Genomic DNA, 15673 nt, shown 5'->3' with positions numbered 1-15673 from the left:
TTTTTCTCAACTGTATTGGTTCTGGATCTCTTCGACTCTGAACCATTTGAGTTGAATCTGGACTGGTGGGAACTGGATGTGTTATCCTGACACTTGATATTTTCTTCGGTATTGCGTATCGACTGTGTTGACACTCTCTTGACGCTTCAAATTTTATTAACTGTTCAATTGGAATTAGAAATCTGATATTTCATGCAAAAATTGAATAAATGGATTGAAAATAAAGTCCAAAATCAATAGACATGATATTTCTATTAAGTAGATAAATCTATGAAGTTAAATAAAAACAAGTGGAAAATAAAAATTAAATAAAACAATCACGTGGAACCAGGATCCATTTTTAGTATTGTGTCAACACTTCTTCTAAAAGTGTCCGATGGAATAACACACTTTTATATCATATAAAACTCTTCAAATCTCGTTTGGTAAATTTGCCCAGCGTTCTCTTCCATGTCTATGGTCCGAAGCAGCTTACATTTTCCTTTGGTCCAGTCTTTGACAATTTAGATTTTTCCTTGATCCCTTGAATAAAAATTGCCACCACAACGACTCCACCAATGTATTATCTTCTTCAAAAGAGAACGCTACAAAAAAAAAATTCATGATAGATTTAACAAAGTTTTATGTTAGCTGCTTACCTAACACAATCTTCATCCTTTACCTGAACATGAGACACGTTAAAGAAAAATTTAAAGTCATCATCCTTCTTAAACCAGAGAAGGTGGTATAACACAATCTTTATCCTTTACCTGGACATGAGACACCTTAAAGAAAAATTTAAAGTCATCATCCTTCTTAAACCAGAGCAGGTTCGAACACAGGCTCTTAAAATTTAGAGCCTACCTCAACCGACCGATCTGCAACTTAAGTGCATACATATCAATATAGGAAATTATATCATATATTCCGTTATCTTACTCATTGGTTTGTTCTACCACTTGCTAAGCACCTAAACACGTACTAAATACCGACACTTGTGTCGATGGCCATGTAACACTAAGGGCTACACCATGTAACATGGGGGTGGCCTGAGTGCCCTTCGTAATAGGATATGGAGAGCTAATCATTTTAATTGCAAAAGAAAAAAAAGAAAAACTTATTTATCGAAACTATCAAATTTGACTAGTTTATAACTGTGTTTTAAGGAGTCCTTCAAATGAAATAAATCAAATTATTAACCTATGGACCTCTTGGAATGGTTCCAAAAAATTTCACCTAGCTTCATTCTTCAGGCTGGTTTTGAGACTTTTGACCCAGTGAACTTCTCCACAAATTACGCGCTAAGCAATGCTTAGGACCAAAGAAAAAAATCATTTAATTGATTATATAAAGGGAACTGGTTTGATAGGGCTGCAGCTCTATCAAAACAAGTATAGCCTGGTTTCATAACTCATCAAAAATTGCAATTCAAGCATTAGAAAACCTTTACATCAATCATCTTGGCTTGAACATTATGGTTGTGAAAACAAATAGGATTTCAATAAAAAATTACAATTCAAGCACTAGAAAGCCTTTGCATCTTGGCTTGAACATTGTGGTTGTGAAAAAAAATAGGATTTTAAGCTCTAAATATAGTGTATGTTGTAACAAATTATCTAGATCGTCCATTTTACCCTAAAAATAAGTGTTTATAGATCTGCAAGATATGTAGTATTTTTTGAGTTTCAAATTTCATTATCGGTATTGAAAATTGATTTTAGAGCCATTATGGAGATTTCCATTGCCGACAGTGCTTTCCGGACAAGGATTTGAGGTGAGGGTTTATTTTGTTTTCGTAAAGCCTAGGCCTTATAGGAACTTCATCCTTAAGCACAAGAGACCCATTCATAAGATTTGTCAATTTCAAAACAATCAAATGCAGGCGGTTCAAAACCTTTGTTTTCTCCTTCATTTATTCCAAGTGCAAGCATGGCTTTTATGCTTGTAATTTATATACTAAGTTTGCTTTGTCCGGCCAATTATCATATAATACTCAAGACATAACCTACATATGATAACCTCATGGGTAACTACCCTTTTGCCATTAAGAGAACCAGACATGGTGCCCAAGAAGCTCCTCCACAGTTGCATCATAGGAGTCTTTCTCCTCCTTTCCTCAACCACAGGTAAGCTACCATTAAATCCCAACCCCATTAATGGTTTTTAGCCATTTGTCTATGTAACTAATACTGAAACATGGAGAAATATTGCACTAACTCACATGCTAGATACTGAAAAATGGAGTAATATTGCACCAACCCGCATGATTGATAATCAAATGAGCATTGTTGCTTGATGCCATGGAGCTCTTTGCTTCAGGCATTGAGTTTTGAGCTTGTAGGATTGCTCACCACAGAGAGAGAGAGAGAGAGAGAGAGCTCTATTACTAGTACTAGAAAGGGTGTTCCCCAGGGAAGCTCTCTCTCTCTCAAACACACACACAGGCATTGAGTTTTGAGCTTGTTGCCCATGCTCGAGAGAGAGAGCTCTAGTGCAGGACTAGAAACAGTGACCCTTAAGTGTGTTGTGTATATGTGTGTGTGCGCGCATGTTTAAATTACTGATTGAGCCCTGGTGAGATGGAACTCTAAGTGTTACATTGTGGCATCTGCTACCTCTACCCCTAGTCTGCTGTGTGCACGCGCGTTCGGGTGTAAAATATCGAGTTGAGTCCTGGTGAGATGGAACTCTAGGCATCACTTTGTGGCATCTGCTACCCTAACTACCTCTGCCTAGAGCTCTCTCTCTCTCTCTCTCTCTCTCACTTCTTCTTTGTATTATCTCAGATGGGAAGGTGATGATGGAGTACGTAGGAGCCACAGGAGTTGAGGTGAGCTTCACAGATGTACCTATCAACCCCAACATCGACTTCCACTTCCTCCTCAGTTTCGCAATTGATGCCAACACAGATGGCGAATATCAGAACGGTGTCTTCTCCCCCTACTGGGAACCCTCCCTTACTCCGGACTCAGTGGCTTCCATAAAGAAACAATACCCCAATGTCAAGGCCCTCACCAGCCTTTGTGGCTGGAGCCTTGACAATTCTATCCTTAGATGGTAATGAAAGTCTGCAAGAAAAGTGTTCTTTCACTAAGAGAAAGCATAGTAGAATCCTCATGCACATGAAAAATCCATAGTCATGAGTCACCATGACGAAATTAATGATTGGAGAGTGATGGAGAGGGAGTGGATCCAAACATTGGAGTAATGTAATGCTCTAGTGGGTCCCAATCTCAGTCCATAACCATCCAGGATAGATTAGATGGTGATGACTCTCATGACCATGGATTCTCATTGTTATTTTTACCATATATTATTTTTGGTCATGGGTTTATAGTCTCACTGAGCGTATAGCCTATAATAGAGCAGAATGACGGATCACGATTCGTATAGCCAACCCCAATTAATTGAAAAAAAATTATGATGATGATGATGACGACGATGATGATTATCTTTGATCAATAAAATAGCTCATGGAATCAGAAAGTCAAGAAACAAGCAAGATAAATCCCTCAAATAATGAATAGATAGACTATTTTACTTCTTTAATGCTAACGAGTAAAATGAACGTTCTGCTTTTGATCCAAAAAAGGCTTTTTTCCTTTTGGGGAAGTAACCAAACACAACCGTTATATATGCATCCATTGTCTATTCCTAATGATGGATGGCAGTAATTGATTCTAGTTCTTAAGACGATATTCGTTCGGGTACATTTGACCTCGACCTCTAGTGTCGTGGAAATATGGTGGACGATGATCCATCTGCCAAATACCATATCCACGCCGTGCATGGAATACTTTTCCTCTTCTTTTTTATAATAATTTCATCTACTAGACATAAACTGTAAGATACTATACCACAATTCTCTAACCTATAACAGGTACAACCCCAAAGATCCTGAAGCTTGGATCGAGAATGCTGTTGATTCGCTCTCTTCCATCATTAAAACCTACCACCTTGATGGAATTGACATAGACTATGAAAACTTCCCCAATAATGACACCACCTTTGCCTACTGCATAGGAGAGGTAATCACCAAGCTAAAAAACCAGTGTGTTATAACGGTGGCCTCCATTGCTCCTTACTATAAGACTGTCTCGCACTATATAGACCTATTCAGCAGGTATAGTGGGGTCATAGACTATGTAAACCATCAGTTCTACACAGATAGGGTGAAGACACCTCCTGGTTTTCTGCAGGCCTTTCAGTTGAGAGCTGGTCAGTTTGATAGAGAGAAGTTGCTTCCCAGTTATGAGGTAAATGGGAGAGGGATTCAAGGGGATAGCTTCTTCTCATCTCTCGAGTTGTTGCAAAATAATGGGTTTACTGTAAATGGCGTAATGATATGGTCAGGTGACGATTCGAAAAGTGATGGGTATTACTATGAGACGAAGTCTCAAGAGTTCTTGCTCAACTCCACCAGAATCTGATTATGATTTAAAGAGTTGGCCGATGATGATTTATAAGAGTTAGCCGGAATTAAAGAGATTTGTATAATATCATATCACATTGGTTTGTTCAAATTGGAATAACAGATTTGACTAAAGATCAGAGATTCTCTCTCTCTCTCTCTCTCTCTCTGCGCCCCGAGGGGGCGGGTTTGGTTTACACACAACTGCGTACAGCCACACAACACAAGCATGCATACTGAAACAAACACCAATAAGAACACTAAACACTACAATAAAAAGGTGGAAAGACCATTTTTAAGAAGCCCAGGGGGTTTTTTAAATAATAAGACCATAAAAGAAAAATAAATGGATTTATGACCCTGTTTTGGATTTGTGCAATGTTAGAATTACCAAAACTGAGACCAAAAATTAAATAGTTGGTAGCCGAATTTCAGTGCTTTAAAGTTCAAGCTTGGTGCACAAAAGGGAGACAATTTATCGAGCCAGACCTCTATTTCATTGATTGTACATAATATATATATTCATGTGATGAGTTTCTTTGGTCCCATTGCTATTAGACCATGTAAATCATTATCCTCTCAAGCAATTGTGCATCAACCACACTGGGCTTCATTTTCTCTTAGTAAGAAACTAGTTTCCCACATCCCTAGCATTTAGGCATATCATGAGATCCCTACTGGGACCGACACAAGTGGCCTTGGGTTTGCACCTAAATCATTTGAACCAAGAAATGGTTATGGTCTTTAGCTTTAGAAGTAATAAAATGTGATTAATAATTGGAAAAAAAATAAAAACGAAAAGAATTCATACTGATTTGACTTTCATATTATCAATCGATGGGAGTCCAGACTCCAGAGATATCAACAATTGATGTATAATGTTCTCCATCCACTCAGTTACATTAGCATCAAACTACGGTGAAATTACCCCATGGGGATTGCAAATACTCCGTCGCAAGCAAAGGATGAAAGCATTTTTGTAACAGGTTAATTGCGCAAATGAACCCTAATCACGTGGGTTATGATGATTTACTCACTCATTGGTAATAATATTCATGCAAATATTACACCAAGAAAAAATGCCTATTCTGGCAACCTTGTCAAAAAAAAAAAAAAAAGGCATGAAGAAGCGAACTGATACACAAAGATCATCAGTTAGTTATCAACACCAATAAAGTTCGCACCCTGACCACATAAAATCAATTCAATTGGCCTATAAACATACGATGTCAAACAAGGAAGACTTCGGAAGAAAGAAAAAGAAAAAAACTTCAGTCACTAGCATACTCATCATCATCTTCCTCATGTTGTGCAATAACCTTCTCTATAAAACCCTTGCGGACTCGTTCTATCACATTTTCCTTTGAAGAGTCCTTGCCACTTTGTGAATCATTAAGCACAGGATCCGATTGGCATAAAGTCAATGCCACAGCTGAAAGATGTGGATGACCATGAAGAGATTTAGTCCAGTGACATAAATATTATGAAAAACATAGCATAATTAATATATAGGAAAATTGTTTCATGCGGGCTGGACCGCTTTTCTACAATATGCAGTCCCAAGGTATAAAGCATCCATCTTAAGATGGATGCAAATAGGTGGTCCATCTAAAAACAATTGAAACTATCGGTCCTAATGTTTTCTGAATTATTATTTTTAATTTTAAAATTTATTTATTTTTCATATTCATGATCTCCATGTTAGAGATTACATGTACTAAAAAATTAAGTAAAAAATCCATCTCAAAAATAGATTTTTAAAAAGCTTCAAGAATGATGAAAGCATGATTCAAAATTTTGCAGTTGGAAGACCCACAGCTGGGAGATAGACTAAAAGAGTTATGTTAGGGTGCTCACACTATAAAGCATTTTATAATTATACTCAACAAATTTTGGACATTTATATACCATTGTTTTATAATGCAATATTTTTAGTAAGGGTATTTTTTATCATTAGGAGGGATGTAAAATCATCTATATGGGGCGTGACACCATCCACATGGAGCATTAAATATCCCTAGTGTGCTCTATGTTGTTGATGTCACACCCTATGTGGACGATGTCACAGCCTTCCTAATGACCAAAAATACCCATACTAAAAGAATGCTCTATGTACAAAACAAAAGTATATAAGTATCCAAAATTTATTGAGTACCATTATAAAATGCTCTATAATGCAAGCACCCTAACATAACCCTTGCACATTTCAGTACTGCATACAAAACTGAGATCATTTGACTCAGAAGATAAATACTACATAGAATGTTAACCAAATCTAACATAGAACAAAGTAATATGTAGAACAGCAATCAACAAGAACAGTGAAGACAGAAATTTTCTGTAGGTGCTAATCGATTTATGTCAGACATGTAAAAGTATAAAATGTCAGAAGAATGTTTCAGCATCATATCATGAATCTCACTGGGTCCCTTAAAATTATTTCCAGCATCAAATCCAGATTGAGCAAAGCTCGCTAAACAAGGCAAGGATTAAGTCAATAGCTGCTCCTATTGATATATATATTCTGCACATGAAGATTAGTCGGATCCAGGTAATACAATATGAATCACCATCTCTTCAACCACTTTCACATTATACCTCCTCCGGCTCCTCCTTCCCTATATTTTCTATCAGCCCTCTTTCTGGGTAGGTCCTAACCTTAGCTACAACTGCTTAATTGTCCACACTGGTTCTCTGAACATGAACAAGGAAAAAGAAGAAGAAATAACTTCTCTGTTAATACGCAAAGCTAACATTTAATATTGAAAAGTTCGAAAGAATTACACCATTCTAAGACCTCTGGCAATGATTCTGGATGAACTTTACCATATAAATAATTCTGAGTAGAGGTCTAATAGCCTTGGTTCCAATAAGTTTTTCACTTTCTTGCTCTAAGTTCCCTCTGCATTTCCTTTTTCTTTTCTCATTAATTTGTTTATCCTTTCTTTTCTTTCATTAGTGTTATCAATACTCATAGATATACAAAATGCATAATGTCATTGTTACCTATCAGATTAATTGCTTCCATTGTTCAGCTCTCATAAAACTATTCAGGACTTTAACACCCCTTAAAAGTTACAATGTACTAAACAAAGAATTACACAACTCAAGTCACATTTGACATGCCCAAAAGTTGGAAATACCCATAACTGTTATAGAAAAGTAGATAAGAATTACAAATTTGAAAAAACTACACAAGCCCAAAAAAGAAAAAATAATCATATTATGAACTGATATAAGACCTATTGATTTCAGATGGACTCCAACATGGAAGTGGCCAGAAAGAGATAAACAAGCACATGAAAACATAAAGTAAAGAAGGAAATCACCTTCTGGTGTGCACCTATGGGAACCAAAATGATGCAGACCCACATAGTTTGCCTTGACATTGCTGTTATTGTACACCAATAGAGTTGGAAGATTACGATCGGGATAGTTTGGAATGCAGTCTGTAGATATTATTTTAACAAATTTTGTTGCTGGATATTTTGTGGCTAGTTCTTCCAAGCAGCGTAAAAGAATGACACACTCTGGTATTCTGCATGCAAAAAAAATGACACTAATCAAAGATCCGCAGATATTGCATGGCAGATGATAGCAATGGTAGCAAATTAGACAACCCGATTAAGAAACAGCCCCTAGAAAACACTACATAAATTTCAGGTCGAGGAAAAAAAAAAAAAAAATACATCCCACAAATTAGGAAGCTAATTACAACAACTCATGAGTAATATTTTTAAGGTTGCACTGATGTTCATTAAATAGCATAATTGCATTGTAATTTTATTCAGTGTGGCCTTATGCATAGGTGACACGAAAACACTATTTCAAATATGCACATAAATGCACCACATTGACTCACAAGGAAAACTAACATACATTTGTCTATCTCCAAATCCTGCAATTATAAATGACTAAAATGTCATCTTAGAGAAAAATGTTGCCAATAGATCTTAAACACCTATGCAAGGGGATATCTTGTTTATATTTAAATTTTGTTGTGGAAACCTCATTTATCTCTTTTGCTAATTTTTGTCTATGCCTACCAGTAAATTCCGTTCATTCATTTTGTAGTTTGGACAAACCACAATGCTCCTCCAATAGGCCACAAAAAGCGGTTTGAGGCTGATATTTCCTAGAAAGAAGAGACATTTCATCCAGAGGTCTATCCTAAATAAATTTTTATTACACAAATTGTCTAATCCAATACAACTTTCTCTTGCAAAGACAAATCTCTCTTCCACCAAGGTAGTCAAATGAAAAGCAAAGCAGAAAAGCTTTCATATTAAGGCACAGCGAAGCATGAAAGAGAAGCATAGAAATAAGAAACTTTTTGGTAAACAAACTTTAGATTTCTCAGCTAATACACTTAATGACCATTTCCCATAAAATAGGATAAACTTAGTAAAGCATTACGCTTGTGTTGCCATTTGAAATAGTATAGGGCCTATAAGCAGTGATTTAAAATCCGGCCTGGCCTACCAAACCAGTATCCCAGTGAACCATGCGAGACAGTTCTCTAAGGAAATTTTATATAGAAACAAATACTAATAACAAAGAAACAAAACTATGGGAACTGGTGGTAACCAAGGGGTCTTTAGACCCGGACCAATACCCACCGATTCCGAGTTACAGGTTTTTCAAACACCAAGAGTAGGAATCTCAAATTATCATATTCACAGACATCAACAAAATTGTTATAAATTAAAGACCCAAGATACTCCCATATCTACTATGAAAATGAAAACAAACAATTTCTTCAAGGAAAATATTATAATCAACTCAAAAAGATTTATGATTGGAAATTTGTATACCCAAAACCCCACAAACATCCTACATAGGAGTGATCGTTTCGAACCTATCAGAATTTTGAATTCTGATAATAACTGCAACTTGAAACATCAGCTCAAAAATGAACTGCCTTTTCTATATCCTTTTTCTCCCCATGTCACAAGATGCCATACCTCACATGCACCTAATCCACACTTTTAAATGATAGGATAACTTCTGAGTAACAATTGCAAAATTGAGAAGATCATGAGATCTTTGACGCACATCTAGTTCACAGTTTAGTAGTACATCTTACACTATCCATCATGTATAAGATACTTCATGAGGCATACGAACTTCATGCCTACGCTCCTCCAAATCATTTAAAACATTTAGAGTCAAGGAGCATACAAGCAAACAGAAAGGAAGATGGGGGCCGGCGTTGTTAAGTTCCTCATGTATGATATCCATTCAATATTATCGAAATAAAGAATAATGATCCACACACCTCTGTACAAGTTACCTCCCTCTAAAGCCCCATCCAGATGGTTTAACACCTTCTCTAGTTTGCAAGCCATCCCTACTCTTTATTGTGCCAGAATCAACCCAATCACTATGAATGCCCTTTCCAAAGAGCTCCTTTCTCTAAAGGTCATGTGACAAGGGAAAAATGCTTCTTCTATCTTACAAAGGGGAAAGTGGCTCATATCTTGTTTAGGCTTCCAAAAAAACCAATCTAAGATCATGGATGTTATTTGCCTCTTCCACTTTTAATAGATTATAGATAAATGTAGTACCATTTCCTGAATAGTCTTCGACAATGATATACCCCCGAAGATATGTTTGGTTAAATCCAATTTTCTACCAGGCAATATCATGAAGTGGACATGGTTACCTCTTTGTCATGCTCTAGGAATGAATTAAAATATACTAACATCCTATTTTATCTTCAAAGTGATCACTCTCAAGTTACGTATCCAATAAACTTCCATCCTTCATTATAAATCCTTCCTTTCCACCCTGTCTCATCTTCTGGTTGGGACATCATCTCCTCTTCAGCATGTAATCCAGCAGTCTCTTCCAGTATTCAAGTATTCCATTCTCCTAGAGCTCCCAAGTACCTCTTCGTATTTTTTATGGGAGAAAACATAAAGAGATATTTGGAGAGATATTTGGAGATTTATATGTTTCATTTCATTGCTTTTTAAGCAACAAGAGAGACTTATCAGACCTAGTAGCTAACTTCAAGTTTTATTATTTTTTGTGTCTTTAGAATTATAGCAATGATTAAGTATAGATTAAGGATCAAGTGGCTAAATATAAACAGAAGCAGCATATAAAAATCGAAACAAGGAAATTTCTTCCCTGACACTCAACAACTTTCACATGCCAAGCCCGATCAATTTACTTCCCTTAAAATGTCCTAATTTCTCACAAAGAAGAAATGAAGGAATCGAGTATATAGCATTGGTAACATGCCTCAAACATGAAAACAACAATTTACTTAACAATTTGAATATATTCAGCTTATAATAAAAAAATAGCGAACACTATTGCAATGACACAATAAAGTGAGCCATACCAAGAGGTGAAAAATACATAAAAGATGATTGCATACCCTTCTTTGTAAAGGAGCACCAGTACCCAGATATCTGGCGGAGCTTGCGAGACCTCCCGCACAAACTCTGGCCCCACAATTGGAATTACTGAACCAAACCGTGGCTTTCTTGCACTCTCCATCATCTCAGCAAGCCTTTTCTTTCTGAAAATTTCAGAGATATAGCAAAATAAAAAGGTATTTATGACGAACCCACCAAAATTCAAAATTGCAACTCAAGCATTCCAATAAGCATGTTACGCAGACCGAATTCCCAAACGAGGCAATGAGTAATTCATGAAGTTCAAAGAAGACATTTTCCAGTGTCAGAATAACTAGAATTCCTTCAAAATGAAAAACAGAGCAGCAGAAAAATAGAACAGTAAAAGAGCCAATTTTATGAGGAAGCTCTCCCAAAGTATTCCGGCACTCAATATACAGAACTTCCACAGAAAATGGAGAGAGAGAGAGAGAGATGTCAGCACAAATCCATGATTTGGGAAGAAGCTCTGTAAATTTGAACGAAAACCCACAAATCCTTCCAGAAAAAACGAGGAAAGAAACAAAATAGAAAGAAACCAAGTAAGAGAGAGGAACCTGTATTCTTCGAGGAATCGATCGTCATCGAGATCTCGATCATCTTCCAAGTCCTCCAACTCCTCTTGGGTCTTCGAATCAATCCAATCTCTGTTTTTAGGTTTGAGTCCATCGTCTTCTTCAGCAGGGGTCCATGCCGGAGGCTTGAAAGGTGCAGGCTTTGGTGGCAGGTTCCCAAGCTTCCTCTGTATATCATCCCACTGCGTGCTCGTCCCCTCCACGTCCTTGTATACAAAGTGATAGTCACCCATTCTCCCTCTCTCACTACAATTGCCCAACTCTCTCTCTCTCTCTCTCTCTCTCTCTGTAGAATGCGCTCTCCCAGATTAGTTTTCTTGCTTTTCCTTTCTGCAGCACTTTCTCTCTCTACATATGTTGAGAGAAAGAGCACGAGCTTTTGCCCTTGCCAACATCTTTGCCTCCGTGAAGATGCGAGAACGTATACTATAACCCATAGTCTCATCACCGTTTATTTGAATAAAATATGGTGATGTACAAAGGCATGTCTTGTTTTGTTCCAGTCGCTGCCATAGCTCCTCTCTCTTTCCACACCGATTCACGGTGATGACCTAAGGAACGTGCTAATAATCTCCCCCTTCGCTCTATCGCTCTCTCTCTCTCAATTTTTATGCAATCACCTTTGCTATAAAGACCGGCTGCAATTTCATTTAGCCTGATCACATTTCGTTTGGAGAATTGATGGCTAATATAAAGTATTCTATTTTTATGTATTTTTATAAAAAAATTTTATAGAGCACAATGACAAATCTCAAATAATGATGATGATGTAATTTTTTTATTTTTTATAAATTTATTTTTCACTTGAATTTTCAAAAGAAATTTACCTAAAAGGAAAACTTTATATAGAGCCGATGCCCTAAACAATCAAATTAGAGCCTACCTACAAATTTCACTGGAAAAGGTTATTTTGATGCTCAAATATCCTCAAATTGATCATCTCGACATCAAGATTCATAGACATGAGAAAAAAATAGATTTCAAGTTTTGGAAATTTGTAACGCATTTTTGGACCGTCAATTTTCAAGATTTTCAAGTTTTCATAGATTTGTCGATCTACACTAGTTTTTAAGCTTTAAACTTTATAAATAAAGATGAAAATATATTTTAAGGCCATCCCAAAGATTTCTACTATTGAAACCACATTTCTCGACACTATTTGCAAGTAGGCTCTAATTGGACTGTTTAGAGCTTAGACTATATATAAACCGCACGTTTATCTAAATACCTATTAGAGGAATATTTAACATTCTATCCATATTAGTGATTTAATTCAAAATACTATCAAAATCCACATATGATAATGTGTTGAAATAGTTGCAAATAGGTAAAATATTAAAAGAAAAGTATAGAATGAGACCATTTACCTTTGATACAAAGTAGTCACACCATAAATTGGGTGGATGTAATTATTCTCTTACAACCAAACTCAAACTTCAAAAGAAATTTTCTCTAAATTTCACATCAAATGGTTATAAGAAATTGTGACCACGTTATATAAATTTGCCATTTTCCAATTATCTATAAAATTTTCCGATTTAGGTATATAGCTAAAGACCAATTGGCGTAAAGTTTGAATTCTTCTCTAGGATTCATTTTACACCAACTCACTAACAAAATTTGAAAGCTAATAGAATTTGAAAGCATTTTGTTAGCAAGAAGCATTAAAGAAACTGACTTTCAAAGTTGAGTTATCAAAAAATGAGAATCTACAGCTTCCATCGCACCCAATGACTGAGTTTTTCTTAATTGGCATTATGCCAACAACATAACGAATTTGGTTTTGATCTAAAAACTAGTGTTGATTTGGTTGGAAGGCCCCCATGAGACTAGGTCATCCACATAATATTGGATTATATGAGATTGTCAGAGACCATTTATCTTTTGGCAAAGTCACAACTATTCGCGCGCATTAAATGTCATATTAGTGGCTTGGGGTGAGTCACCAAGGTCGATAAATTTTTATTTTAAGACTCTGTATGCATTCAATGACACTCTTACAACCACCCATTTTGAAATTAAATTGACAAGAATGATAATACTGTACAAAATATTTAAAATATCTTTTTAGAGAATCCCCGATCATATGTGGTTGGAGATATTACTTCATTCCAGTAATAAACAAGAAAAAAACATGATTATTTGGTGGAGCTTGCTGCAGTTGTGAATGCAATAATGGTTTCAACCACAGGGAAACTGGCAGGAATGGCCAAAAAAAATCAGAAGCCAATCAACTCTTTCCGATAATTATGGCTTGAGAATTTTAGGTAACAATGCACATTGTTTCTGATCGGTTTTTCAAGGACAAAATAAATAAATAGAGATTGATTCACTTCATTTGAGAAAACAAGTAATAAACAAGGTTATTGGGGCACAACACATTAGTAGAAAATCAGGTTGCAAAAGTATCATTAATGACATATTAGACAAATTTAATCAATGAATAACTATCGTCCTGTCCAACTGCAAAGTGAGTTGTCCAATATCAACTTAAAAGAGTCAATCAACTACAACAACCAATCTCACTCCAATCGGAAAAACATAAATACAACATTTGAGTTATTGCAGCACCATAAACAATGTTAAAATTAATGAATAAATGTGTGCATACATATCACATTTACATTTGATCTTAATTATGATTATGAAAGGTGGGGCTGTCACCTGGTGTGATGGTAAAAAGCTCGGGTGTCAGCGCAAAAGCACTGGTTCGAGTCCTAAGAGCAGCCACTATATGCATAAACCAAAGGTCATGACCGTTTCCAGCCTATCCCTCCCGAAAACCTGCTTAAGCGGAACCTACACCGGGTTACAGCCCTTTATGATCATGAAAGGGAAATTTATAAGAAATATCCAGAGTATCATTAAAAGCTAAATAATTTAATTTTGAACTGTTGGGATGAGAAAATCCACAAATTTGTCACCATAACTTCGTGCTTAGAAACCAAAATTTGTTCTGACAAAAAATTGTCCTGACTTGCACATGCATATCGATTGCGAGAACCGTAGAGTGAAATGATACAGCTCAAGACTGCTGCAGATCATCAACTTGGAACAGTAAAGACAACCAAATGTGGAATCGGAAAAATCCTAAATTGTGGCAGTTGTTCTCGCATGAATCACATACGAAAGCAGATCGACGTATTCTTATATGCACTAACTTGACGTGGGTATTCTAAATCCACAACCCACCTTAGAAACCACATATCACTACCGATTTGTAAATAGTCACACTACAATGCACAACCTCCAGACAAAAAGCGCCTTTGAGAACAGGTTATCAGCTAGATGGATTAATGAATTATTCAAATTACTAAAAAAGTCGTGGAAAACACTACCATGGAACACGTGCTTCCAATTAATACAGATCGTCAATGTTACAAATGAATTTCATTGCAACACAAAACTTTGTCTACAAAAAGATAAGGACAGTCAATTTTCCGTCAAACATTTTCCATGGATGACAATACAGTGACCTTTTTTTGTTACTTTCATCTACAACATGTACAATGCCAGGAGAATGACAAATAGTAGGAACTAAATTCCACAATTCTCGTTATACTGAGGTGTATTTTTCTTGGTAATTTCCTTAACCAGAGCATCATCACTGGCCATGGACGTGTCGTCATCGTCTTCATTATCATCATAACCATCATCATCAGTATTTGGGGAGTATTGCTCATCACTATCAGAAACCTCATCGCATTCATAAGTCACAGCCTTCTTTTGTCTCTTCCCCCTACCAAGACCTTCACTACGTAAATCATCAATGGGATGTCCAATAATCTCTTCCCACTCATTAGCTTTTGGGGGCAAATTCATTTGTTCATTCTGCCCTGTTGGCCCAAAGCTCTCAGGCATGATGCTGCCAAGATATCCATTATCATCCACTCCACATTTCTCATCAGCCAACGGATTCATGCCGAGGAGGGTGGCTATTGCTTCTTCATCATAAGTGATAGATGTTGACCCCAAGCTTTGCTTACTAAGAATTTTCCGAGCTCCATGTAGCAGTATTGTATGTAGCTCTTTCACATTTAACTTGGGGTTGCGATTCATTACTAGATTCTCAATCACCAACTTCATCTTTGCTCTCTCCAATATTTTCTCCTCAACAGAGCCTAAAGTTATCAGTTGGTAAACTACAACAGGTCTCACTTGCCCGATCCTATGAGCTCTCGATTGTGCTTGCAAATCAACAAAGGGGTTGAAATCTGGATCTACAGAAATATACAACAAAAGAGGTTCAGAACAGAATCTATAGAATTTACCAAAATAAATGATTAATAAGTATCGAGATG

The 15673-nt window shown here is 36.4% G+C and overlaps 3 protein-coding genes across 24 annotated transcripts in view; 1 reads left to right on the top strand and 2 right to left on the bottom strand.

Annotated features, from left to right (window-relative positions):
- Positions 1–2015: 2015 nt before the first annotated feature.
- On the top strand, positions 2016–4525 carry LOC18448272 (chitinase 2). The gene is made up of 3 exons (XM_011630331.2): positions 2016–2105; positions 2766–3036; positions 3860–4525. The coding sequence occupies exons 1-3, from the start codon at positions 2039–2041 to the stop codon at positions 4407–4409; spliced, it is 888 nt and encodes a 295-aa protein (XP_011628633.2). The 5' UTR covers positions 2016–2038; the 3' UTR covers positions 4410–4525.
- Positions 4526–5381: 856 nt separating this feature from the next.
- On the bottom strand, positions 5382–11699 carry LOC18448271 (Thioredoxin superfamily protein). 2 transcript variants are annotated; one of them, XM_006858358.4, is made up of 4 exons: positions 11355–11699; positions 10779–10922; positions 7720–7928; positions 5382–5822 (listed from the first exon to the last, which is right to left on the bottom strand). In XM_006858358.4, exons 1-4 carry the CDS (start codon positions 11603–11605, stop codon positions 5662–5664), a joined length of 765 nt encoding a protein of 254 aa, XP_006858420.1. In that variant the 5' UTR covers positions 11606–11699; the 3' UTR covers positions 5382–5661. The 2 variants fall into 2 exon arrangements, with proteins under 2 accessions (XP_006858420.1, XP_011628560.1); XM_011630258.3 differs by lacking the exon at positions 5382–5822 and adding an exon at positions 6624–7084.
- Positions 11700–14707: 3008 nt separating this feature from the next.
- LOC18448270 (CHD3-type chromatin-remodeling factor PICKLE) overlaps positions 14708–15673 on the bottom strand; it is a 43774-nt gene continuing 42808 nt past the window's right edge. For 20 of the 21 annotated variants that reach the window (XR_016044885.1, XR_016044886.1, XR_016044888.1 and 17 more), the window contains one exon: positions 14708–15592. Coding sequence is in view for 3 of the 21 variants with exons in the window: in XM_011630330.3 (XP_011628632.2) it covers positions 14910–15592 (683 nt within the window). In the remaining 18 variants the exon portion in view is untranslated. The remainder of the gene's footprint in view (positions 15593–15673) is intronic. The other variant, XR_016044884.1, reaches the window with a different exon arrangement.

The sequence above is a fragment of the Amborella trichopoda genome, chromosome 11 (genome assembly GCF_054954075.1).
Source record: "Amborella trichopoda isolate Santa Cruz 75 chromosome 11, AtrichopodaSantaCruz75HAP2 v2.0, whole genome shotgun sequence".
Taxonomy (NCBI): Eukaryota; Viridiplantae; Streptophyta; class Magnoliopsida; order Amborellales; family Amborellaceae; genus Amborella; species Amborella trichopoda.
This window is presented reverse-complemented; position numbering and strand designations above follow the sequence as displayed.

Excerpts from the sequence above, each read along its gene's own strand:
- LOC18448272 (XM_011630331.2), top strand. The coding sequence starts at position 2,039 with ATGGTGCCCAAGAAGCTCCTCCACAGTTGCATCATAGGAGTCTTTCTC. Across the intron at positions 2,106-2,765 it reads CCTCCTTTCCTCAACCACAG|ATGGGAAGGTGATGATGGAG; the intron begins GTAAGCTACCAT and ends GTATTATCTCAG. Across the intron at positions 3,037-3,859 it reads GACAATTCTATCCTTAGATG|GTACAACCCCAAAGATCCTG; the intron begins GTAATGAAAGTC and ends AACCTATAACAG.
- LOC18448271 (XM_006858358.4), bottom strand. The coding sequence starts at position 11,605 with ATGGGTGACTATCACTTTGTATACAAGGACGTGGAGGGGACGAGCACG. Across the intron at positions 7,929-10,778 it reads GTGCTCCTTTACAAAGAAGG|AATACCAGAGTGTGTCATTC; the intron begins GTATGCAATCAT and ends TTTTGCATGCAG. Across the intron at positions 5,823-7,719 it reads CCATAGGTGCACACCAGAAG|CTGTGGCATTGACTTTATGC; the intron begins GTGATTTCCTTC and ends CACATCTTTCAG.